General features: G+C 37.8%; 1 protein-coding gene across 6 annotated transcripts in view; it reads right to left on the reverse strand.

The window, feature by feature from the left end:
- Positions 1-1,264: 1,264 nt before the first annotated feature.
- Positions 1,265-26,421, reverse strand: part of TTC17 (tetratricopeptide repeat domain 17) — a 134,696-nt gene continuing 109,539 nt past the window's right edge. For 4 of the 6 annotated variants that reach the window (XM_057695005.1, XM_057695008.1, XM_057695004.1 and 1 more), the window contains 3 exons: positions 6,076-6,195; positions 4,748-4,891; positions 1,485-3,132 (listed from right to left, as the gene is read on the reverse strand). In XM_057695005.1, coding sequence (XP_057550988.1) covers positions 3,001-3,132; positions 4,748-4,891; positions 6,076-6,195 — 396 coding nt within the window. In that variant the 3' untranslated portion in view covers positions 1,485-3,000. The other 2 variants (XR_009047438.1, XM_057695006.1) reach the window with 2 other exon arrangements.

Consider the following 26,421-nt stretch of genomic DNA (forward strand, 5'->3'; position numbering starts at 1 on the left):
GCAACCAGATGTTAGCTCTTCTTATTAGCAGCATCCTCAATCCCGCCACCAGACCTTTTTCCAATTCTAGAAATAAATTGAGTTGTATTCTGTTTCTGGACCCTGATTCAAAAGACTGACTGCTTAAGAAAGTGAGTCCTAGCCTGGAAAGTGAGGCATTTGCCCTATGAGAGCATTTAATACAAATACCTGAGGAAAATTTTATCCTTCTGGTTTTTGCTTTGGTGGATTGCTTTCATTCTGTCTTACAATTCACTCTCTCTTCATCTGTGTCTAGTCTGTTTAACCTAGCCATTGAGATTTTTATTTAATATTTTTCACTTGTAGGAATCCTGTGTGGTTCTTTTTCACCACATCTCCCTGCTCATGCTTCACAATCTCTGTTATGTGGATGCAAGTTTTTCTTTTAACTACTTGAACACTTTCAGCATTCTTACTTTTTAAATTGCTCTCATTTCTTGTACATCAGGAATGAATTGTTGTTGGGCATGTGAACTGTTTGACCCCATAACACTGGAATTCCCCAATTTTTAGTCTTTAAATCTGTACTCTCCCTAAGTAACCCTAATTTATCCAACTGTCTACTCAATATCTTCATATGGTCTGTACAAAACCGAATTCCTTAACTTGCCTCCAAATTCTTGTCTAACTTTGGTCTTCCCATCTGACTTAATAGCAACTCCCTCCTTCTAATTACTCAGGTCAAAAAATCCTAGAGCAATCCTGACTTCTGTTAAAACAGATCAGATCATGTTATTCCTCTGCTTAAAACCAGTGACTTGCAATGACATATAAAGCCCTACCAAGAAACCAACCCGAAGCAACCTACCCCATCCCCCTCCCCCCACCCCAGCAAATAAACTATACAACCTGGCTCACCTCTCTGGCTTCAACTCCTATTATTCCCCCTCTTGCTTACACCTCTTCAGCCACACTGGCCTCCTGTATTTTGAAACTTTCAGCATGCTTTTGCCTCAGGACATCTACCTCTGCTATTCCATAATGTCAAGTAAACAGAATTATATAGTACATAGCCTTTGCAGCCTAACTTCTTTCATTTACCATGCGGGGGAAAAGGAAAAACTAAAGAAAGAACAGATCAGAGGTTGCCAAGTATTAAGGATGCTGTCTGACTACATAGGGGCTGAGTGAGGGAGTCTTTTGGGGGCGATGAAAGCTCTGTATCTTGACTGCTGTGGTGGCTGCATGACTGTGCATTTGTCAACAAAGAACTATACACCAAAGAATGAATTCCACTGCATGTCAGTTTTAAAACAAGAAAAACAAAATCACAAACAACAGTTGCAAGTTTCAGGAAAAACTAAACGCCACGTTGTGGAGAGGCAGGGAATCAGGGAATACACTCAGACACACACAAGGATCCTCGGAGTGAAAAGAGGTTCACTTTATCCAGCAACGAATGAGCTTCTTCTCAAAATACATCTGAGAAAACTGTTTGAAGTTAGCTGGACTCTGGCTGCATAAAAGACAGAGAGAGAGAGAGAGTTGACAAGCATGTCTGACTGCTCACCTGCTTCTAAGAAATTACAGTCTGTGCTAGAACCAAATGCTCCAGGTTCAGTGACCTGGTATTTGAGATGACTGGTGTCTGGTAATGTTCTAGGAAACCCTGTGTTCAGTGGAATCCTGTCCCAAAGGGAATGCTCAGCGTCACACTGGTACAACGCTCACCAAGTTACTTTGATGAACTTTAGAATCAGTGCTCACCACAGGGGGTGTGACTTTGTGGTTTAGATTATTCTTCCTCTCCTGGGAAGGTCAATCATCAACCCTGAGCATCCGCTGATTGTGCATCTTTCCTGGTCAAATGTATCATGTTAGTAAGTTCATCAACCGTGAAACCTAGCGATGGATTGTTTCTCCCCTCACCTTGCTGCTGTGGGAAGAAAGAAATATAAAGACAACCTAGGACTTGAGAAGATTTGACCCAGAGTTATAGTCAGGCTTCAGAGCTGTTCAAATGAGCCTGGTTCTAAGGAAAAACCACACCACAGACCTGTTTTGTTCATAAACAACTTTTATTTTTGTCCTCAGTATGTGCCCTTGAAGAGTCCCAAACGCCTGGCACCAGAGGTATAAGCATTACACGGAAACACTCAACCCTGGCTCATCTCTCTCCTGAGGGGCTACGTGTGCAGGCCTCAGAGGCTGCTCACACTCACGCCTCATTGCAAGACGGGTAACACAGTGAACAGAGAATTAGCAAAGCACAGACTCAGTCTGCAGAGGGCTTCAAATATACATATTCTATATATATAAACCTGTTATATAGGATTTCAACTTATTGGTTTCCTTGTGGTTGTAATTGAAGGACAAATGAAGTTGATGTTGCACACGGCTGATTCCCCTTCTCAGCCCCCTCCCTCCCCAACACAAATAACATCACAAAGGTCAGGTCATCCTAAGGATTTCTGTTGTAAATATTTTGTTTTTAAAATCATTTCCCCTTCCTCCCCCTCAAACTACCTCTGAGAGTTTGGAACGTAGCAGCACGGAACGGACAAGGCTGGGGGCGGCGCGGAGAGCTAGTGGGGACAGTGCGGAACACTGCTTCTCACTGACTGGCACCACGTGGGCTTCGGCATTTCCACTGACAACAGAGGCTACGACAGGAAGCAGAGCATGTGCGATGCAGTTTCGCCCTCCGCTGAAGTGGAGGAGGCTGGCTGGACCACTGAGAAAAGCCCTACGAAGGCATCGAGGTTTTTGGAGACAGAGAAATGTCTTGGCTCAGTATTTACATGATATCTTTAAGCTGCATTTTCCTTTTAATAAATTTATGTTTCTGAGGTTGGCTGGGGGAAAGAAGGAACTTAAAAACAAAAACAAACCAATTCCCACATATGTAGAAGTCCTGTTATATGTCTTATTCAGTTATTTTCACACACATCATTCAAAGTAGATACTGACAATGATTGGTTTCTTATTCTTTTTTCGAAGAGCAGGAGAAAAGAGGGACAGGAGAGAAGGGAGGGCAAGCTAAGGAGAGCGCCGGCCCTTCTTCAGCATTAAGTGACACTGGATGGTCTGGATTCGGTTCTTGGCTGGGACAAACTCGGGCTGCAGCTTCAGTGTAGACTCGTACCACACCAGTGCTTTTTCAAACTCTTCCTGTGAGAGGCAGAGGGACAAAAGTGAGAGGGGTACGACCACCAGACTAAATGTATATGGTGACTTCTTTTTTCTTGAGAAGCACATCTGTGGTAGTGACAATCCTCCAGTATTTTCTCAGTGCATCTAAATCTCTGAGGAAATCTCTGAGGAAAACTCTGAGGTCTGGAGGAAACAGCTACCTCCATCCCCAAGGTATGAGATTACAAAGAAAACTGTGACAGAGCCCAAGAACCAGGGAAAGGGGAGATCAACTTGCCAGAGGTCTGGCCCAACAACAGGAGTGACTGTGGTAGTCATGAGAAGAACCAACGGTACTGAGTACCTGCTGCATGCCAGGCTCAGTGCCCCGGGCTTTATGGAATCCCTTCCTTTAATCCTCACAGAAACCTCTAGAACTATGTCTGGCAAAAACTTATTCTGCATCTGCCTGAATCTTCTATTGTAACTGCAAAGATGGAAGTCCTCTCAGGTATCTCAATTAGACTTGTACACTTTGAAACAGTTTCTTATTCTCCCCTAACACTTGAAAATATGAACACGGTTTGGAAACGACAGTGAAGGCGTTAATCTTTCACTTAGACTAATACTCCCAAAGAAGAGCCCAAATCTACTGCTTAAATGACGCCTTTCCGCCAAATGACAGGCAGAATTCCTCATTCATAGCAGCAAATTTTGCATTTACTAGGGACGAAAATAGATTCTTCACTTTTAAGAAGCAGGAAGGGAAATCTGCACATTCAGCAAGACCTACCTGGCCAGATTATATCTCCTGCCTTTGAAATCGCGGATGACGCATAAAACTTAGGAGCCTGAAGCTGCTCATTCTATTAACCTTTACCGAGAGGACCTTGGGAATAGCCCTACGTGGGACCCCAAGCTTTGGATGAAAGTGGATGGCATGATTCTCATGTTAAATTCAACTATGACAGCTTCTGGGGGACCCCTGGGACTTCAAGTCCTGAAACTGGCCCTTGTTTTGGACAGAGGGTTCTGGATGATGGCTTTGCCATTTTGTCTGTAAATGGTATCCCACGAAACTAGTGGTATTTCATCATTCATCAAACCTTTGGTGGGCACCTACTATGTGCCAAACCTGTGAAGTGCTAGGAACAGAGAGATGAAGAGAAGTCTCTTTCCTAAGGAGCTCCTGGTCTCGGGGAAGAGACTAATACTTAAGACAAAAATTATGAATCAAGGTGAAAGTACAGGAGAAATCTGCACAAGACATCATGAGTGCAACCGTAGGGACCCAGCCCGACTTGGCAGTAAGAGAGCACGAGAGTGTGTGTGTCCACGTGTAGTGTTAGGTAAGGTTTTCTAGAACAGGTGAAGTCTCCAGGAAACTGTAAGTAAATCTGACTCTATTGCTGTTAATCTCAAGGTGAGGAATTAAATAGTTGCAAAATGTGGATGAATTTCCTGTATTATTTAGAAACTCACAAATCCCTTACCTATAAAACATACCTTTGATGGAGAGCTAACAATTTTAGACACAAAATTTACAGGAACCTGCAGGACACTGACACAGTCAAAGAGGGTTTGAAATCAAAGAAGATGTGGCCCTGAGAGATGGTGGCAGAGCTGGTTTGCTCCGCTCACAGGCCAACCTCACCATCGCCACGTAGACGTTGCCCAGCGTGAAGTGGTTCACGGCAAAGTGTGGCGCGATCTCCACCGCCATAGTGGCCACGATGACGGCGTCGTTCCAGAGCTTGGCGTTGTGCAGGATGTTGGCCAGGCTGATGAGGGGCACGTCCTGGGAGAGGAGGAGAACGCGAGAAGGGAAGAGCTTTCACTCTCGGCTGCTGTGACCTTAAGCAACATGGTCAGTGTTTCCTGGTGAACGACAGAGTCGTGCAACTCAGTGTGGGAGGCTGCTGTTTGTTACGGGTCTGTGACAGGGAAGGCGGGCACACCAGCCTATCCATGCAGTACTTCTCTCATTGGGAGAGTCTTGCCTCAAAAAACAGACGAAAACGTCAGCGGGGTAAACCACCTGCGGAGTGAGGGTGCTGGCTTCCACCCTGGTGCACGCTCCCTGTAGCGCTGCAGCTTGTAAGGAGCAGCTGGTGGCCTGGCACTGTGCCTAGCCCACACCCTGAGGTGTGCCGTCACAGAGCCACGCTGTCCGAGGCAGGGGCTGCCAAGCTGTGGCCCACGGGCCACGTCCAGCCTGCTGCCTGTGTCTGTAACTTTTTATTGGATCGCACTGTTCCCATTCCCTTAGGTATTTCTGTGGCTGTTTTCATGCTATCATGGCAGCGGCTGCAACAGAGGCTGTCTGGCCCCAGACCCTAAATTTTACTATCTGGCCCTTTACAGAAAAAGTTCCCTGACCCCTGATCTAGAGTCTTGGCCCTTCTCTATCGCCTAGCAGTACAGAGCAGAGAATGATGGGTTGAACAAGTAGCAGTATTATCATCACAAATATTTATTAATATCACAAATATTTATTCCCTTTAGATGTGTTACCCGAGCAACTGCTATCTATGTTGCATTGCTTTACATCACTGGGTTCTTCCACAGGAGATACAGAAGAGACAGAAAAAAGACCCATTTCTGTGCTTGCTGGACACCCACAGAGTGCACGTCATCATACGAGGTCACAGAGGTGTAAGAATTTGCCTAAGGCCACAGAGCTAGGGAGAGGCAGAGCTGCGTTTAGAACTCAGCAGTGCTTGCTCCCGACATAATGTTTTACAGCGATCTTGAAGCCTTCCCTGCTGTTCCATCTTGCTGAGGTAGGGAAGGCACAACAGTGGGTGTAACTCACAAGCCTGCGGTGGCACAAGTGGGGCCATTCGTTTTTCCGCCCTATCTTAGCCTTTTGCCACTTTCTAACAGGCTGAGCATGAAGAAGGTTGTTGAAACCTCAGAATAAACCACTGGGCAAAGGAAAGAACTGAGGGATGGAAATTCACACCTCTGAGTCTCACTCACCTTCATTTGGTGCGGAGCATATTGGAGGGCCTGGCGCAGGCAGTCAATCGCCTTCTTTCCTTGGCCTTTCACTCTCCAGTAGAGGGCTGCCATGCTGGAAAGGACCCAGGACGTCTGGTTCTACAAAGGAATGGTCAGCTAAGGCTGATGTCTCTTAAATAACACACTAATTTACCACCAAGATTAAGAACAGTAACACAAGTAACACAAGTTAACGGCTATTTAACTGAAGACTTACCCGGTGCTGGCGGTCTGCTACACACCTATGTTCATCCTCTCACTGATCCCAATGACAATCCTACAAGCTCGAATCTACTATTACAGCCTTTTTTATAGATAAGAAAACTATGATCCAGAGAGATGAAATATCTTGTCCAAATCCACTCAATTACTAAGTAGCAGAACTATATTTCATGCCTGTGTTCTTTTATATTTAAATTTACTTAACTTTTTGAACAGGCAACTCATTCACATTTCAAAAACCAGAAATCGTTTTCTGGTTTTTGAAATGTTTTCAGTTTCTTACATAACCTTCTGGGATTTCTTTATGTTTTATATATGCAAATATGAATACAGACTTATCTCTCACCCATACTTAATATGTGGTAGCCTATTACTTATAAAGGAGGTAACATTCATCTGCACTTTGCTTTTTTCACTAAAAAATACACCTTTCCGGGACTTCCTAGGTGGCGCAGTGGGTAAGAATCTGCCTGCCAATGCAGGGGACACAGGTTCGATCCCTGCCCCAGGAAGATACCACATGCCACGGAGTAACTAAACCTGTGCGCCACAACTACTGAGCTCGCGCTCTAGAGCCTGTGAGCCACAACTACTGAGCCTGTGCGCCGCAACTACTGAAGCCCACGTGCCTAGAGCCCGTGCTCTGCAACAAGAGAGGCCACTGCAATGAGAAGCCCGTGCACCACAATGAAGAGTAGCCCCCACTCACTGCAACTAGAGAAAGCTCGTGTGCAGCAACGAAGACCCAACACAGCCAATAAAATTAAAAAAAAAAAAAAAAGAATACACCTTTCCACCCCAATGTTCACTGCAGCACTATGTACAATAGCCAGGTCATGGAAACAACATAAATGTCCATCAACAGATGAATGGACAAAGAAGATTTGGTACATATATACAATGGACTATTACTCAGCCATAAAAAGGAATGAAATTGGGACATTTGTAGAGACATGGATGGACCTAGAGACTGTCATACAGAGTGAAGTGAGTCAGAAAGAGAAAAACAAATATATTAATGCATATATGCGGAATATAGAAAAATGGTACAGGTCAACTGGTTTGCAAGGCAGAAATAGACACAGATGTAGAGAACAAACATATGGACACCAAGTGGGGAAAGCGGGGAGGGGGGTTGGGGGGTGGGGTGGGATGAATTGGGATTGCAATATATACATTACTAATAAGAAAACAACATCAAATTGTACACTTTAAATATATGCAGTTTATTGTATGTCAATTATATCTCAATAAAAGTTCTTAAAAATACATCAGTGTATGGAAAGCATCTTCATTCTTTTGTTATCAGCTGCACAGTATTTCATTGTTTGGAAGTATCATTATTCAGTGAGATCCTTATTAATGAATATTCCTCTCTCCCCCAGTTTTTCACTATTACAAACAATGCTGCAAACATGACCTTGTATGAGTGTAATTTTGAATTTTTGCAGTGCATCTGTAGGATACATTTCCAGATATGGACACGCTATGTCAAGGGGATACACGTTATTTTGATAAAGATCACCACATTGTCTTCCATAGGATTGCAGCAATTTAACATCCCACCAGAAATATACACACGCCCCCGTTTCTTTATGGCCTCATCAAGGAGTCTGTTATTAAACTCTGGAATCTTTGATAGGTGAAAGTGTGGTTAAATCTAACTTTCCCTTCTTATGAATGGAGCTGACCATCCTTTTCAAGTTTGACAGCCTTTTGTGTTTCCTTTCTGTGAAGGACCTGTTCTTATATTGTTAATTTTCTGTGAGGTCTTTATCTTATCCATATGAAAAAGCTCTTTATGTATAAGGGAGATTAGTCCCTTGCCTGAATATGAATTATAGATACATTCCCCCAGGTTTCTCAAGTCTGCTTTTGGACTTTATGGTGCTTTGTGTGATATAAAGGTTTTCATTTCTGCATAGTTCAGTTTATTAATCTATTTCCAATGGCGTCTGGATTTTCAGTTAGGAAGGTCTTGTTTACACCAAGGTTATCAAGAATTTTTACTGTGTCTTTTCCTCAGAACTTCCGTAGTTTCAATTTTCACATTTAAATCTTTGATCCACTTAAAATTTAATTTGGTGTAAAGTTAAAGATATGGCTCCAATTTAACTTTTTTCCAGATGGCTACTAAGCTGTCTCAATAGTATTTAACAGATAATCCATCTCTCCCCCACTGTGATGCTACCCCTATCATATACAGAATCTTAGTACTTAATTTAGGTCTGGCATGGGGTTAATTGAGGTCTAATTTTGAATTCTCCTGCCTATTTCATTTGCCCCTTTTGATGGCTGGTCTCTAACTCCCAGCCATTACAGATGAGGCAAGCAGAAAACTTACCCGGCTTCCTGCTTTATTTCTTCCCATCTATTTTTTTTGGTAATTTTATCATTTTTCATTGTCAGGGCACACAGTATTTATATTCTATCACTCAATTTCCTGCCTTTGTTTTTGTCCTGCTTCTACAGTTAAATATATTCCTTGATCACTGACACTACTTTTGTGTGGCTTCCCTAGTCATCTCCTGATTGGCTGAAGTTTATCTTCTAGCGGTTTTCTTAAGAAGGGTTGATGGGGAAATTATTCTCTGAGATTGCTGCTATGCGCTGAATCATGTCCCCCGAATTCATGTGTTGAAGTCTCAATCTCTAGTACCTCAAAATGTAATCTTATTTAGAAATAGTCTTTAAAGAGCTGATTAAGTTAAAATGAGGCCATTATTGTAGGGCACTAATCTCATATACCTGGATTTATATGAAGGATTTATAAAGGAGGAGATACATCAGGGTCATGTGTGCAGAGGGATGACCATGTGAGGAGGTGTCAAGAGGGTGGCCAGCTGCAAGCCGAGAAGAGAGGCCTCAAAGGAGAACAACCCTGCTGGCCCCTGGATCCCCGACCTGCAGCCTCCAGAACGGTGAGAAAATAAATTTCTGTACGGTCACAGAAGTTCAAGACTTTCCGTCTATGGCCTTTATGCCAGAAGCACAGCTGGCTGGATAGAAGACCATGGCTCATTCCTTCTTTCCCTGAATAATGTGCTGGCATTGCTCCACTGCCTCTTGGTGTGAGCGGTGCTACACAGAGATCTGAAGTTAGCCTGGTGTATTCCTCCTTCTTAGTGACTTGATGCTTCTGACTGGCTTCCCAAAAGAATTCTTTTTTTAAGAAAATAAAATTACCTTTCTTTAATGCCTATATTTGACACATGCCAAAGAACATGTTTTTTATATATATATATACACACGCATATGATAAATATAATTATATAAAATACACACTTATGCTGTAAGGCATAAAATAATGAATACCCCAGATAGTCTACCTACTAGAATTGCTGCCCTACTAAAGAATGAACCCGCATCTCTGGTACGTTCTTACACTACGCCATCCTCTTACCTTTTCTCGAGAGGCACCCATAGCTATCCCAAGTGCTGTGTTTATTATTCCACTGCTCTTTTTAAACACTGTTCTATCACTCACACGTACATATTTGCTCCAACAATACAATACTTAGTTACTTCTTCTTGTGCATTATAAACATGGTATAATACAGTAAGCAGTCTTCTGGGACTTGGGGTTTTTATTCAACACTCAGATCCATTCATGTTGCTGTATGCAGTTTTAGTTCATTCAGTTTCCTTGCTGCACAATTAAATGTCCATTAAGTGAATATACTATAATGTATTTATCCATTTTCTGTGAATGGGAAGGTTTGAGTTATTTCCTGTTTTTAAGTTTCCTGTTGCCAATAAAGGTGCAAAGAGGTTCTCTAGTCTAGATACCTAGGAGTGGAATTGCTGGGTCACAGGATGTGCAAATGTCCAACATAAGAGAAAGCCAAATTGTTTCCTGAAGGTGTTATGACAATTTATAATCCTATCAGCAGTGTTTAAAAGTGCCTCTTGCTCTATATCCTTTCTAATTCTTGGTATTATCAGTGGGGATAAAATGGTATCTTACTGTAGCCTTAATTTGCATTTCCTGATAATTAGTGAGATTGAAAATTGTTTCTTGTGTGTTTTTTTAAATTTATTTATTTATTTATTTATTTATTTATTTAATTGGCTGTGTTGGGTCTTCGTTGCTGCCCACGGGCTTTCTTTTTAGTTGTGGTGAGTAGGGGCTTCTCTTCGTTGTGGTGCGTAAGCTCCTCATTGTCGTGGCTTCTCTTGTGGTGGAGCACTGGCTCTAGGCGCATGGGCTTCAGTAGTTGCAGCACATGGGCTCAATAGTTGTGGCTCACGGGCTCTAAAGCACAGGCTCAATAGCTGTGGCGCACGGGCTTAGTTGCTCCACGGCATGTGGGATCTTCCTGGAGCAGGGATCGAACCCGTTGTCCCCTGCATTGGCAGGCAGATTCTTCACCACTGCACCACCTAGGAAGCCCTCTTGTGTTTCTTGATCATACATATCTCTTTTTCTCTGTGAAATGTCTGTTAATATCTTTTATACATTTTTCTGTTTTATTATTTATCTTTCTCATCACTTTATTTACATGCTCTGCATATTAATCCTTGTAGGTTAAATGTGTTAAATGAATTTTCTCTCACTCTGGCTACTTTCTCTTTAATTTAAAGAATGTCTTTAATTTAAAATTTTTAAACTTTAATGTAGTCGAACTTATTAACACTCTTCTCTAGCTTGTGTGTGTGGTTTTTTTTTTTTAAATCTTATTTAAGAAACCTTTTTGTACTTCAAGGCCAGAACATCTCCCACACTTTATTTTAATTTTTAAAGTTTTGTTTTTGATACTTGAGTTCTTAATTCACATGGAATCCACGTTTTGTGTATGATGTGAGGTGAGGATTGAAATTAACTAATGGCCCCAGCAAGCTTCCTGAACAGGGCCCTGTCTCTGTTCCTGTGATCTTCTGCAGCTCTGTGTAACCAGAGACTGTTTCTGGGCTTTCTATTTAGTTCCCTGCATTATTTTTGTTTATTCCTTGGAGCAAATGGCAAAATTTCTTGTTTTATAAATTTTCATAAAAGTAAGACAATTCTCACAACTTGTTCTTCTTTTCAAGAGTGTCATGTCTATTCCTTACCCTTCCATATAAATGTAAAGATCTGCTTTTCAAGTGCCATTAAAAAAAACTTCTTATTTTGATTACAATAGGATTGACTCTATAAATTAGACTGGGGAAAACTGACATGTTTATGGTGTGTGTGTTCTTATCCATGAACATCAGATATCTTTCTGTTTAGGTCTTTTAAAATGTCTTTCAAGAAAGTTTTATCACTTTCTGCACATAGGTTTTATGATTTTTTGGTTACATTTAGTACTGGGAACTTTATATTTTTGTAACAAAGTAAACACATGTTAAAAATTATGTTTTCTAATACTTATTGCTGCTGTGTAGAAATGCAACTTATTTTTATTTATTGACTTTACACACAGCCACCTTGATACAAACATTGTTACTTCTAAAAATTTGTCTGTAGATTCTTTTAGGTTGGCTATGTAGGTAATCACATCATTTCTGAATAACATTTTTTTCTTCCTAATACTCATGCCTTTACTTTCTTTTTCTTGATTTATTACACTTGCTAGGACTTTCGGTACTACACTGAAAAGAAGCGGTAATAGTGGGCATTCTTTTTCCTGATTTCAAAGAATTATTTTAAATATTTCCCCCTTTAAGAGTTATCTTTTTTTTTTTTTTTAAGAATTATCTTTGATGAAGATGTTTTATTGATTCTTCTCAACAGATTAAGGAAATCCCTGTCTATTCTTAATTTGCATTAGCTTTATATCATGAATGCACTGAATTTTATCAAAAGCAATCTACTAAAATGACTTCATAATTTTTCTCTTCTAACTTGACTGATGAAATTTAAGGTTTTCCTAAAGTTAGACTGTTTAGTTTTTGTATTTCTGGGATAAACCCAACTGGTCAAGGTGCATCTTTTATATATATATAAAATATTAACAGACTGAGTTCAAAGGCATGTGTATATGTTCACTCCGTTAATATTTTACTTATGGTTTTGATACCTATGTTTGTGAGATTAACCTATAATTTTTCTTTCTCATAATGTCTTTGTCTAGTTTTGTTTTCAAGGTTACACTAGTCTCTAGGAGTTAACTGGGAATCTGATGGTATATTTCTCAAAAGTTTGGTAGAATTCCCATGCAAAATCAATGGACTTTGTTTTATTCTTGGTGAGATTTTTTTTTTTAAACCTACTGCTTCAATCTATTTGAGTTATAAGACCCAGATCAGTTTGGATTAATTTTTTTCTAGAAATTTGTGTTTTTTACCTATTTTCAAATTTATTGGCATAAAATTATTAACTGTATCTTATCTCTTTAGTCTGATATAGCTGTAGTTTTGTTTCCACTTTTACCCCAATATTGGTTATTTGTGCTTTCTTTTTTCTTACTTTTACCAAAGGTTAATTTTACTAGTTGTTTCAAAGAAAACTTTTGGAGTGTTGATCTCCATTCTATCTGATTTCTGCACCTAATAACAGAACCCCAAAATACACAAATCAAAAACTGATAGAACTAAAATAAGATATAAACACATTCAAAATTACAGCTGTAGATTTCAACATACCTCTCAATAACTGACAGAAGTAGACAAAAAATCAGTAAATATAAAGAAGACATAGACAATATTATCGACCAACTTGACCTAAATGACATTCCTAGAACAGCAGCAGAAGACACATTCTTTTCCAGTGCATATTGAACATTTACCAAGACAGATCATATTCTGGGCCAAAATACAAGTCTGAATAAGTTTAAAATAATTCAAATCAAACAAAGTATATTGATTTACCACAGTGGAATTAAATTAGAAATCAATTAAAGCAAGATATCTGGGAAATACCCGATAGTTGGAAACCACGTAACACACTTCTAAATAATTTATGGGTCAAAGAAGGGATTAGAAGGAAAACTATAAACCATTTTAAACTGAACGAAAATATGACAAATAAAACTTGTGATATGCAGCTAACACAGAATTTAGAGGGAACTTTTAGCACTAAACCCCTACATTAGAAAAGCAAGGGATAAAATCAATAACCTAAACTTCCATACTGAGAAACTGAAAAAAAAAAAAAAAAAAAAGGCAAATTAAATCCTAAGCAAGCAGAATACAGGAGATAATAAAGATAAGAGCAGACATCAATGACAGAGAAAACAGAAAAACAACAGAGAAAAATCAATGGATCCCCAAAACTCATTCTTTGGGAAGCTCAGTGGAAACTGATACTTTTATTAGTCAATGTGATCAGGAAAAAAAGAGAAAAGATACAATGTACCAAGATAAGAAATGAGAAGGTATGTTACTAGAAATCCTACAGATATTAATGGAATAATAAGGGACTATGATGAACAACTTTATGCCAATAAATTCAATGACTTAGATAAATTAGACAAATTACTTTAAAGACACAACTAACAAAGCTCACTCAAGAAGGAGGATGATTTGAATACTCTCATTAAAGAAACAGAATTTATAGTTAAAAACCTCTCACAAGAAATCTCCTGGTCCAGATGGCTTCAATGGTAAATTCTATCAAACACTTAAGGAAGATATAATACCAATCCTCTACAATCTTTTCCAGAAAAATAAGGGAAGGGAACACTTCCCAACTCATTACACAGGGTCATTATTATCCTGATACCAAAACTAGACAAAGAATTTCAAGAAAATCACAGACTAACATACTTATGAATATAAGTTCAGACAGACGGAATGACTTATCAACACACAGAGAGGTGTGTGTGTTGGTTTTTCAATTTCTTTCATTAAATCAATCATTTTCTGCTTTATATATTTTGAAGTTATTTTATTGGGTATATATAAGGTTAGAAGTGGTATATATTGTATTTCTGGTGAATTAAAGCTTTTGTAATTGTGTGGTCCTTCTCTCTAACCCTAATAATTTTTTTGTTTTGAAATATATATTTTCAGGTAATTAACATAATTATATCTACTTCCTCTTGATAGTATATTCCTTTTTGATTAGTATTTTCCCATTATTTTTAACATTTCCCATTATTTTTTAACATTTTCCCCATTATTTTTAACATTTCTATTATGCTTTAGGTATAATTTTTTTATCTTGCATTTATTTTTTTACACATCTTTATTGGAGTATAATTGCTTTACCGTGTTGTTAGCTTCTGCTGTACAACAAAAGTGAATCCGCTATAAGTATACATATATCCCCATATCCCCTCCCTCTTAAGCCTCACTTCCACCCTCCCTATCCCACCCCTCTAAGTCATCACCAATCATCGAGTTGATCTCCCTGTGTTATGCAGCAGCTTCCCACTAGCTATCTATTTTACATTTGGTAGTGTATATATGTCAGTGCTACTCTCTCACTATGTCCCAGCCTGCCCATCCCCCTGTATTCTCTAGTCCATTCTCTACATCTGCATCTTTATTCCTGCTCTGCCACTATGTTCATCTGTACCATTTTTCTAGATTCCATATATATGTGTTAGCATACAGTATCTGTTTTTCTCTTTCTGACTTCACTCTGAATGGCAGTCTCTACGTCCATCCACCTCACTACAAATAACTCAATTTCATTCCTTTTTATGGCTGAGTAACATTCCATTGTATATATGAACCACATCCTCTTGTTCCATTCATGCATTGATGGGCATTTAGGTTGTTTCCATGTCTTGGCTATTGTAAATAGTGCTGCAATGAACACTGTGGTACACGTATCTTTTTGAATTATGGTTTTCTCAGGGTATATGCCCAGTAATGGGATTACTGGGTCATATGGTAGTTGTAATTTTAGTTTTTTAAGGAACCTCCATTCTGTTTTCTATAGTGGCTGTACTAATTTACAGTCCCACCAACAGTGCAGGAGGGTTCTCTTTTCTCCACACCCTCTCCAGCATTTATTGTTCCTAGAGTTTTTGGTGATGGCCATTCTGACCGGTGTGAGGTGATAGGTGTAACTCTTAAAAAACACAGCTCCTTTAAAAAATTTCCAATTTGACATTATTGTGACTGTTATATTACAGATTTTTTAAAAGACTGTTTATCATATTTCTTGGTTTCTTTTTATCCTGATTCTTGAATGCTTTTTTCCCTCCTTTATTTGCCATTTCTTGGATTGAGTTTTCTTTTTTCTTTTTGGTCCTCCCCTTCTTACTTCATTATCTTAACCTCGGAGGTTTGGGAGTTGCGCAGTTGTCTGAAGGTTACCCTTAAATTTCTACTCAATATTTAACTTAAAGTCCAAGCAATATATTAACTCACTCCTCCTGAACACTAAAAGGGCATTTGAATACCTTAACTCTGATCATCCCACTCTCAAATGTACATTTTTCCAGTATTTCAGTTCAGTCATGTAAAACAACCTCACACATTGTTTTCTACAGACAGTGTTTGTTTGGGTTTGTATACCTGTATAATTTAATTTGCTTGGTAAATCTTCCTTTGTCTCAGACAATCCTTCTTTAGCTACCATATAGAAAAGTTCCTGTAGGGTGTGGCTCTTAGGAAACTTTTTTCCAGCTCTTTATCAAGCGCCTTTATTTTTCCCTCATTGTAGGGTCTACAGTTCTAGGGCGCCCACTAGCCTTCCAAAACTGTCATCTGCCTTGGATAGCTGTTTTGAGAAACAGGCTGTCATTTTAGTCATCACTCCTCTATAGGTGATCTGTCCTTTCTGTCCCCATGAGGGCAGAGATCTTTGTCTAAATTTTTCTTCACTGATTTATGCCAAGTATTTGGCACAAAGTAGGCCTTTGCTATATGTTTGTTGAATGAATGAATGAATGGCTGCTGTGATATTTCTTAAGCTATTTTCTCTCAGACGCAAATCTAAAATTCTGTAGTCTGCTTTGTGATGCTGTGGCTGGAACTCTGCAAACCACACTGCTACCCAGCTTCTTGCCAGGTTCTGCAAACGTGTGCTAGGGGCTTGGAAGGCAAGAGGGAAAGGGACTTTTCCGCCCAGTTCACATGCTGCTCCTGTCAGTGTCATTCTGGCAGCAGCACTCTGTGGCAGCACTGCGGTCCCCAGCGTCCTCCAGCACTCCCAGACCCAGCACCCAGTCCACGCTCCCGCCTCAAAAGCAGGAACTCTAGCTCACCCAGAGCACCCTCCCGCGAACTCTAGATTCTGAAAACCCCAACTGCTTACCTTCCCCTTCCCTACAATTAGTATCTCTGGTTACCTAAGTCTTCCTTTTTTCTTTTTCAGCCCTCCACCACAATGTGCAGTCATGCCTCAGAGATATTGTGCGTCCGGTTACAGACCACCACGATAAAGGGAAGACTGCAATAAGGCGAGTCACACGAACTATTTTGGTTTCCCAGTGCATATAAAAGTTATGTTTACACTATACTACAGTCTATCAAGGGTGCAATAGCATTACGTCTAAAAAACTGTACACATCTTAATTAAAAATACTTTCTTGCTAAAAAATGGTAACAATCATCTGAGCCTTCAGTGAGTGTAGCAGTAACATCAAAGATCACTGGTTACAGATCACCATAAGACAAATAATAACAATGAAGAAGTTCAAAATATTGTGAGAATTACCAAAATGTGACATAGAGAGACAAAGTGAGCAAATGCTGATGGAAAAATGGCACCGACAGTCTTGCTCAAGACAGGGTTGCCACACACCTTCAATTTGCAAAAAAAGCAGCATCTGCCAAGCGCAATAAAGCGAAGTGCAATAAAACAAGGTCTGCCTGTAATCAATTCTCTAAATTAAATCTGCTCTTCTGAAACACCTAATGTTGTTTCTGTTTTCCTGACAGTATCCTGACTGAAACAGATGCTTTTAAGATATCTTTGTCTTTGTTATAATGTATCTTGGCATGGATTTCTTTTTATTAATCCAGCTTGAGACACACAGTACTTCCTGAATCTGTTGATTCGTTTATCTCCTTGTCTCTATAATACTCCAGGTAATTTTTTACACAAAGCTTGCAATTCACTGATTATTTGTGTCTGAATCTGTCTTACTCATCCACTGGGTATTTGGCTTAATTACTAAAACAAATATATTTTTAGTTTCAGATGTATCAACTTTAAAAACTTTATGTACTCATTTTATGATATGTCATTTCTTTGCTCACCTTGGTGATGACACCTTTTAGGTGTTTTATAATGAAAATTTTTAAATATATATACAAATGAAGGGAACAGTACAATGAAGTCCACGTGCTCATCACCTGGATTCAACATTTATCAACAACTCACGGCCAATCCTATCTCATCTAAACCCTCATCCATGCTAATCTGAAGCAAATCCCAGACTTTATATAATTTCACCAGTAAGTTTTTCAGTGTTACCTCTGAAAGATAAAACCTTATGTTTAAAAGATAAGACTTTAAAAAAATTTGGCCTAAAACATTGAAAATTATTCTTTAATACCATCAAGTACTCATCTGGTGTTCCTATTTCCCCCAACTGTCTTATAAAAGTTTGCTTTGCTTTTACAGTTTTAATCATAAGCTAAAAAAAGTTCATATATTGTAAATGGCTAATGTGTTCCTTAAGTCTCTTTTGATCTCCAGAGTCTACCATCTAATTTTTAAAATTTATTTTGTAGAAGAAATATAGAGTTCTTTATCCTGTAGTTTTGCTGAGACAGGACTATGCTTATTGCATCCTCATGGAACATTTGACATGCTCCTCTGTCCCCTGTCTTTCCCATAAGTTGGTAGTTAGAGGCTTTACCAGATTCAGGATTGACTTTTGGAGAGCAGTGGGGGCAAAACTATTTCACAGGTGGTAGTGTGAACTTCCAACAGCACACGTACTGTGTTTGAGTGTCTCCCTGTTTGTGATGTTAGCAGCCAGTGATAATCACTGCCATAAATTAATTAGGGGCTGCAATGACCATCCCTAGTTTATTAAATGGAATAGTCCTATAAAGGGACTTTCCCTTATCAATTATTTGTTTATCCTAAAGTACTGTTCCTTTAGAAAGGAAGAATACATGTTTGTTACCAACTTCTTTCTTAGAGGGATCTAGCAAGGTCATTTTTAAAAACTGAAGTATAGTCGATTTACAATGTTGTATTAGTTTCAGGTAAACAACATAATGATTGGATATTTTTACAGATCACACTCATTTAAAGTTATTGGGTTGGCCAAACAGTCATTCGTTTTTTTCCGTGAGATGGCTCTAGCAGTACTTAGTTGCCTTTAACGTCATTTGAAACAATTTTGTTAGATTGTATTGTGACAGCTGTCATATCAGCGTACATTTAAAAAAAACTGCTTATCAAAACTGGTGAATTTTTGTGTAGCCATTTTAATACTGAAGATGGAAGAAAAAAAGCAACATTTTCGGCATATTATGCTTTATTATTTCAAGAAAGGTAAAAATGCAACTGAAATGCAAAAAATAAAAGATTTGTGCAGTGTATGGAGAAGGTGCTGTGACTGATCAAATGTGTCAAAAGCGGTCTGCAAAGTTTTATGCTGGAGATTTCTCACTGGACGATGCTCCACGGTTGGGTAGACCAGTTGAAGTTGATAGCGATCAAATCGAGACATTGAGAACAATCAACGTTACACCACGCGGGAGAGAGCCAACACACTCAAAATTTCCAAATCAAGTGCTGAAAATCATTTCACCAGCTTGGTTATGTGAATTGCTTTGATGTTTGGGTTCCACATAAGTTACGCAAAAAATAAGACCTTCTTGACCATATTTCCGCATGTGATTCTCTACTGAAATGTAATGAAAATGCTCCATTTTTAAAACAAATTGTGATGGGCGATGAAAAGTGGATACTGTACAATAATGTGGAATTCAAGAGATTGTAGGGCAAGCAAAACAAACCACCAGCAACCACACCAAAGGCCAGTCTTCATCCAAAGAAGGTGATGTTGTGTATATGGTGGGATTGGAAGGAAGTCCTCTATTATGAGCTCCTTCCAGAAAACCAAACAATTAATTCCAACAAGTACTGCTCCCAATTAGACCAACTGAAGGCAGCACTTGATGAAAGTGTCTGGAATTAGTCAACAGAAAACACATAATCTTCCATTAGGATACCGTAAGACTGCATGCTTCTTTGATGACCAGGCAAAATCTGTCACAGCTTGGCTAGGAAGGTTTGATTCCTCTGCTGTCTTCACCAGACACTGCACCTTCAGATTTCCATTTATTTTGGTCTTTACAAAATTCTCTTAATGGAAAAAATTTCAATTCCCTGGAAGATTGTAAAAGGCACCTGGAACAGTTCTTTGCTCAAAAAGATAAACTTTGGGAAGATGGAATTATGAAGTTGCCTGAAAAATGGCAGAAGGTAGTGGAACAAAACGGTGAATACATTACGTTGTTCAATAACGTTCTTGGTGAAAATGAAAAATGTCTTTTATTTTCACTTAAAAACAGAAGGAATTTTTTGGTCAACCCAATATTATAAAATATTGGCTATATTCCTTGTGCTATACATTAAAATGTTGTAACCTATTTATTTTATACCTAGTAGTTTGCACCTCTTACTCCCCTTCCTCATCTTGCCCCTCTGTCTACCCCTCACCTCACTGGTAACCACTAGTTTGTTCTCTGTACCTGTGACCATTTCTGTTTTGTTATATTCATTCACTTATTTTTTCAGATTCCACATATAAGTGAAAACATGTAGTATTTGTCTTTCTCTGACTTGAGACACCAAGTAAATGCCCTCCAGGTCCATCTATGATGTTGCAAATGGCAACATTTCATTCTTTTTAATGACTGAGTAATATTCCATTGTGTGTGTGTATCTTCTTTATCCATTCATCTGTTGATAGACACTTAGGTTGCTTCTGTATCTTGAATTAGTGTTTTCGTTTTCTTTGGATATGTACCCAGGAGTATAATTGCTGGATCATATGGTAATTCTATTTTTGATTTTTTGAGGAATCTCTATAATGTTTTCCATAATAGTTATACCAATTTTCATTCCCACCAACAGTGAACTATGGTTCCCCTTTCTCCACATCCTTGTCAACATTTATTATTTGTTGACTTTTTGACAATAGCCAATCTGACAGGTGTGAGGTGACATCTCATTGTGGTTTTGATTTGCATTTCCCTGATGATTAGTGATGTTGCGCATCTTTTCATATGCCTGTTGGCCATTCGTATGTCTTCTTTGGAAAAACGTCTATTCAGATCCTCTGGACATTTTAAATAAGATTATTTGTTTTTCTAATATTGACTTATATGTGCTCTTTATACATTTTGGATGTTAATCCCTTATCAGACATACCATTTGCAAATACATTCTCCCTTGATGGTTTCCTTTGTTGTGCAAACCATTTTTAAGTTTATTTAAGTCTTATTTGTTTATTTTTGCTTTTGTTTCCCTTGCCTGAGAAGAGCCAAAAAAATATTGCTAAGAATTATGCCAAAGAATATACTGCCTATGTTTTCTTCTAGGAGTTTTATGGTTTCCAGTTTTACATTTAGGTCTTTAATCCATTTTGAGTTATTTTTATATATTGATGTGATAAAATGTTCTAATTTCATTTCTTTCATGAAGCTGTCCAGTTTTCCCAGCACCACTTATTGAAGACACTGTCTTTTCCCCATTGTATATACTTGCCTCCTTTGTCACAGATTAATTATGTGTGAGGGTTTGTTTTGGGGCTCTATATTCTGGTCTGTTGATTTATGTGTCTGGTTTTTTGCCAGTGCCATACTGTTTTGATGACAATAGCTTTGTAGTATAGTCTGAAGTCAGAGAGCAGCTGGAGAGCAGCAGCACCTCCAGCTTTGCTCTGTTTTTTCTCAAGATTGCTTTGGCAATTCAGGGTCTTTTGTGGTTCCATATAAAATTTAGAATTATTTATTCTAGTTCTGTGAAAAATGTCATGGATATTTTGACAGTGGTTACACTAAATTTCTAGATGGCTTTGAGTAGTATTGACATTTTAACAATATTAATTCTTCCAAACCATGAACATGGGGTATCTTTCCATTTATTTGTATTAACTTCAATTTTGTTCATCAGTGTCTTAGAGTTTTCAGAGTACAGGTCCTTTGTTTACTTGGTTAAAATTATTCTTAAGTATTTTATTCTTTTTGACGCATTTGTTTTCTTGTTTCCTCTCTCTGATAGTTACTAGTGTATAGAAAAGCAACAGATTTCCGTATATTAATCTTGTATCTTGCAACTTTACTGAATTCATTTGTTTGTTCTAATAGTTTTTTTTTGGTGGAGACTTTAGGGTTTTCTATATGTAGTATCATGTCATTCACAAATAGTGACCATTTTACTTCATCCCTTCTAATTTGCATGATTGCTACGGCTAGGTCTCCCAATATTATGTTAAATAGAAATGGTGATAGTGGAAATGCTTATCTTATTCCAATTTTAAATAAAAAGCTTTCAGTTTTCCACCACTGAGTATGATGTTAGCTGAGTTTGTCATAAATGACCTTTATCATGTTGAGATATGTTCCCTCTATACCAACTTTGTTGAGAATATTTATCATGAATGGGTGTTGAATTTTGTCAAATGCTTCTTCTGCATCTATTGAGATGACCATGTGATTTTTATACTTAGTTTTGTTAATGTGGTGTATCACAGTGATCTGCAGATACTGAACCATCCTTACATCCCTGGAATAAATCCCACTTGATCACAGTATACGTTCCTTTTTATATACTGTTGAATTTGACTTGCTAATATTTTATTGAGGTTCTTTGTATTTATATTCATCAGAGATATTAGCCTGTAATTTTTTTTGTAGTAGTATCTTTGTCTGATTTTGGTATCAGGGTAATGGTGGTCCTGTAGAATGAATTTGGGAGCACTGCCTTCTCTTCAACTTTTTGTAATAGTTTGAGAGGGGTAAGTAATAATTCTTCTTTATATGTTTGGTAGAATTTCCCTATGACGACATCCAGTCCTGGACTTTTGTTTGTTGGGAGTTTTTTGATTACTGATTCAATTTTAATACTAGTAATTGGTCTTATCAGATTATCTATATCTTCCTGCTTCAGTCTCATAAGATTGTATGTTTCTGGAAATTTATCCATTTCTTCTAGGTTGTCCAATATGGTGGCATATAACTGTTCATGGTATTCTCTTATGACTGTATTTCTGTGATATGTTTTAATTTCTCCTCTTTTCTTTTTTAAAATATTTATTTATTTCACTGTGCTGGGTCCTAAGTTGCAGCATGCAGGATCTTTCAGCTGTGGCATGCAGGGTCTTTTAGTTGCAGCATGAGGGATCTTTTAGTTGTAGCATGTGGGATCTTTAGTTGCGGCATGTGGAATCTAGTTCCCTGACCAGGGATTGAACCTGGGCCCCCTGCATTGGGAGTGCAAAATCTTAGCCATTGGACCACCAGGGAAGTTCCTCTCCTCCTTCATTTCTTATTTTATTTGGGTCCTCTTTCTTTTATTCTTAATGAGCCTGGCTAAAGTCTTATCAGTTTTATCTTTTCAAAAAATCAGCTCTTGGTTTCACTGATGTTTTCCATTGTTTTGTTTCGTTTGTTTTCCATTGTTTTGTTTCGTTTTATTTGGTCTCTTATTTTACTTCCTCCTAACTTCTTCTAACTTTAGGCTTTGTTTTTATTTTTCTAATTCCTTTAAGTGGTAGGTTAGGTTTGAGATTTTTCTTCTTTCCTGAGGTATGCCTGCATTGCTACCAACTTCCCTCTTAGAACTCTTTTTGCTGCATCCCACAGATTTTGGAAAGTTGTTTTTTTTGTTTTAAATTTTCATTTGTCTCAAAGTATTTTCTGATTTCCTTTTGATTTCTTCATTGACCCATTGGCTTTTAAGTATCATGTTGTTTAGTCTCCAAGTGTTTGTGTCTTTCCCAGTTTTCTTTTGTAACTGATCTTTAGTTTCATACTGTTATGGTCAGAAAAGATGCTTGACATAATTTCTATCCTCTTAAATTTATTAGAGCTTGTTTTGTGGCCTAGCATATGATCCATCCTGGAGAATGGTCCATGTGCACTTGAAAAGAATGTGTATTCTGCTGTTTTGGGATAGAATGTCCTGTAGATCTCTATTAAGGCCAAGTGGTCTAACATGTCATTTAAGGCCACTGTTTCCTTATCAATTTTATGTCTGGATGATTTGGCCACTGATGTAAGTGGGGTATTAAAGTTCCCTACTATTATTGTATTATTGTCAACTTTTGGGTCTTTTAATATTTGCTTTATGTATTTAAGTGCTTCTATATTAGGTGCATATATGTTTACGAATGTTATATCCTCTTCTTGTATTGATCTCTTTATCATTATATAATGCCCTTCTTTGTCTTTTATTATAGACTTTGTTTTAAAGTGGAAAACTGTATCTAAAGATCACAATTTGGGTACTAAAGGTGCTTACTAATACTGGGCGAGCCACAGATTCTAGCCTTTTCAGTAAAATAAAGCTAAGAGATGTGTAAATATATAAAATAAATATATCAGGAATTCTTACTAATACTTCCAATTCAAGATCAGAGATGTTTACTTATCATCATTCTCACATCTCTGTGTCCTTTCACCAATACTCAAAATTTCAGTTTTTAACGTCACCAACAAAATTACTTATTTTGCAATACATACACCTACAATCTCAAAAGAATAACATCAATATTATTAACAACAATTGTATCAGTGAAAACAGTATAAGGTTTTCTTTTGTTTTTAGGGTAAATTCTATTAGGGATGTACAGCCGAATATGTGTTTTAAAGTTCCTCTTGATGTGGTTATACTACCAATGGAATGCAAAGTTAGACTCATTTAACTTTGCTTTTTTAGGAACTGCCTTATTTAAAATCTTTTTGTAATTATGCAGAATATTTGGTTCCAAAGTCAAATTAAAACAAAACAAAAACAAACAAAAATACAATGTAGATTCAAGGAAATCTAGCTTCATTCCCTGTCTTTTCTATCCTATTTCTGTCTTCCTTCCATGGGACACCATTAAATTTTTTTTCCCCCAAATTTAGTCTTTCATTTTAAAACATCTGTTTCTCTCTACATATATTCCCCCTCCCCACAACTTGCTATTTTAAAAGAGATAAATAGTAATCTAAGACATAATTTTTTTCTATAGTTCTTTTTTTCACTTGCTATATCCTGGAGATTATTCCATACAAGTTTCTAGAGATGGTCCTCATTCACTCTGACAGCTTCAGAAGCCTCTGCTTTGTGGATGTTCACACACAATGAGCAGCCACAGGGGACTTTTTTAATTTAATCAGCCCCTTACTGCTGGACACCTGTATTGTTTGTAGTCCACTGGTACAAATCAGGCTATAATCGACAGCCTTATTCATAGGTATTTTTGTCAGGTAATTGTTTTTGCCATTGTATTTTTAGGAAAGATTCCTAAAAGTAGGATTTCTGGCTGGATGGGTAAATGAATGTATAACTTTGCTAGATATTGTCTATTTCCTCTCCATACAGGTTATTCCATTTTGCATTTCTACCAGCAGTGTATGACAGTGCCATTTTCCCCATCACCTCACCAAGGGTGTCCTATCAACTTCTGAATTTTTGCCAATGATATGGGCAGGAAATATCTCAGTGTACTTTTGTTCTTTTTTTAGCCTTTTGAGTTAGAAGCATAGATCACTAATTTTCAGTCTTCTATTTTTTTTTAAAGCTAATATATCCATTTAGGGCTATACACATCCCTCAAGCATTGCTTTAGCTGCATCCCATAAGTTTTGATATGCCAAACTTTTATTGTCATTCATTTCAAAATATTTTCTAATTTTGCTTTCTTCACTGAACCATGAGTTATTCAGTGGTGTGCTACTTAATCTCACCAAAATTACTAGGAATTTTCTATCCTTTTTTTTCCCCTGATCTTTTTTCTAGGTTAATTCCACCATGGTCAGAAAATAAACTAAGTTGTTTCAGTGGTTTAATATTTAATTGAGGCTTAATTTATGATTCAGCTTATGATCAATATGGTAAATGCTCCAAATGTATTTTTAAAATAAGAATTTTGTCACAGTTTAATGTGGCACTATATAAATATCAATTATGCCAAGTTTGTTTATTAGCAAGATGTTCTATATCTTATTTTTTTGTTTGCTTAGTTCTATCACCTATTAAGAGGTATGTTAAAGTCTATTTTGGTTGTGGATTCATTTATTTCTTCTTTTACATCTGTTAATGCTTAATGCTTGTCTATATAATGTGAAACTACGCTGTTGGTTCCATATAGATTAACAATTTTCAATAGTCTGGTGTACTGACCACTTTACTATTATGAATTGTTTGTCTTTATCTGTAGTAATGCTTCTTGCCTTAATTCTACATTGTCTGATATTAGTATAGTTACACCAACTTTCTTTTGATTAATGTTTGTATGATGTATCTTTTTTCCCATCTGTTTAATTGTGACTGTTTTGTATCTTATATTAAGATGTGTTACTTGTAAACAACACATAATTGGGTTCCACATTTTAACCTGGTCTGTTAATGTAAGCACTCTAATTGCGGTACCTAGTCCTTTTATATTTGTGATTACTGATATATTGGGTTTATCACTATCATCTTACTATTTGTATTCTATTTCACCCACCTGTTTTATATTCCTTTGTCTTCCTCACCTCTTTTATGAATTAATCAAATGTTTTTTATTATTCCATTTCCCCTTGATTATACATTCTTTAACTGTTCTTTTAGTGGTTAGCCTAAATGTGTCTTTGAATTATTACAGACTAAAAATATAAATTATTACTTTTATTACTTTCCTGAAATGTTAAACCCTAACACTTTGTCCATGTGTATTCATGGGAAGTTAATCTCATGTTAACTTTTCAGCTATGTTGTCCTGGAAACCTAATAAAGGCAGAATGTCACCCATGTTACTAGGCAACACTGCTTATGGTTAAGATGACCTGACTGTAAACTGCCAGTGGACTGTGATGACCTGGTAGAAAGCCACAGCTTTGAGCTTTTCCCAGTGTGACATTTCTTGTCCCTTGTTGGAACTCTTGAACTCCAGGCCCATAGGACTGTCATAAGAGGCATTGGTTCTTACACGGAACTTGAGACTTACAGGCCAGCATCATTCCTACACTCACCTATGTGGTCTTGAGCTGTCAACTTGGGAGGTGGGTAAGAGAACAGTCCCCGAGACCACTGTCAGAGAGCTATGGGGATTCCTGGAG

Source organism: Hippopotamus amphibius, chromosome 9 (genome assembly GCF_030028045.1).
Source record: "Hippopotamus amphibius kiboko isolate mHipAmp2 chromosome 9, mHipAmp2.hap2, whole genome shotgun sequence".
NCBI lineage: Eukaryota > Metazoa > Chordata > Mammalia > Artiodactyla > Hippopotamidae > Hippopotamus > Hippopotamus amphibius.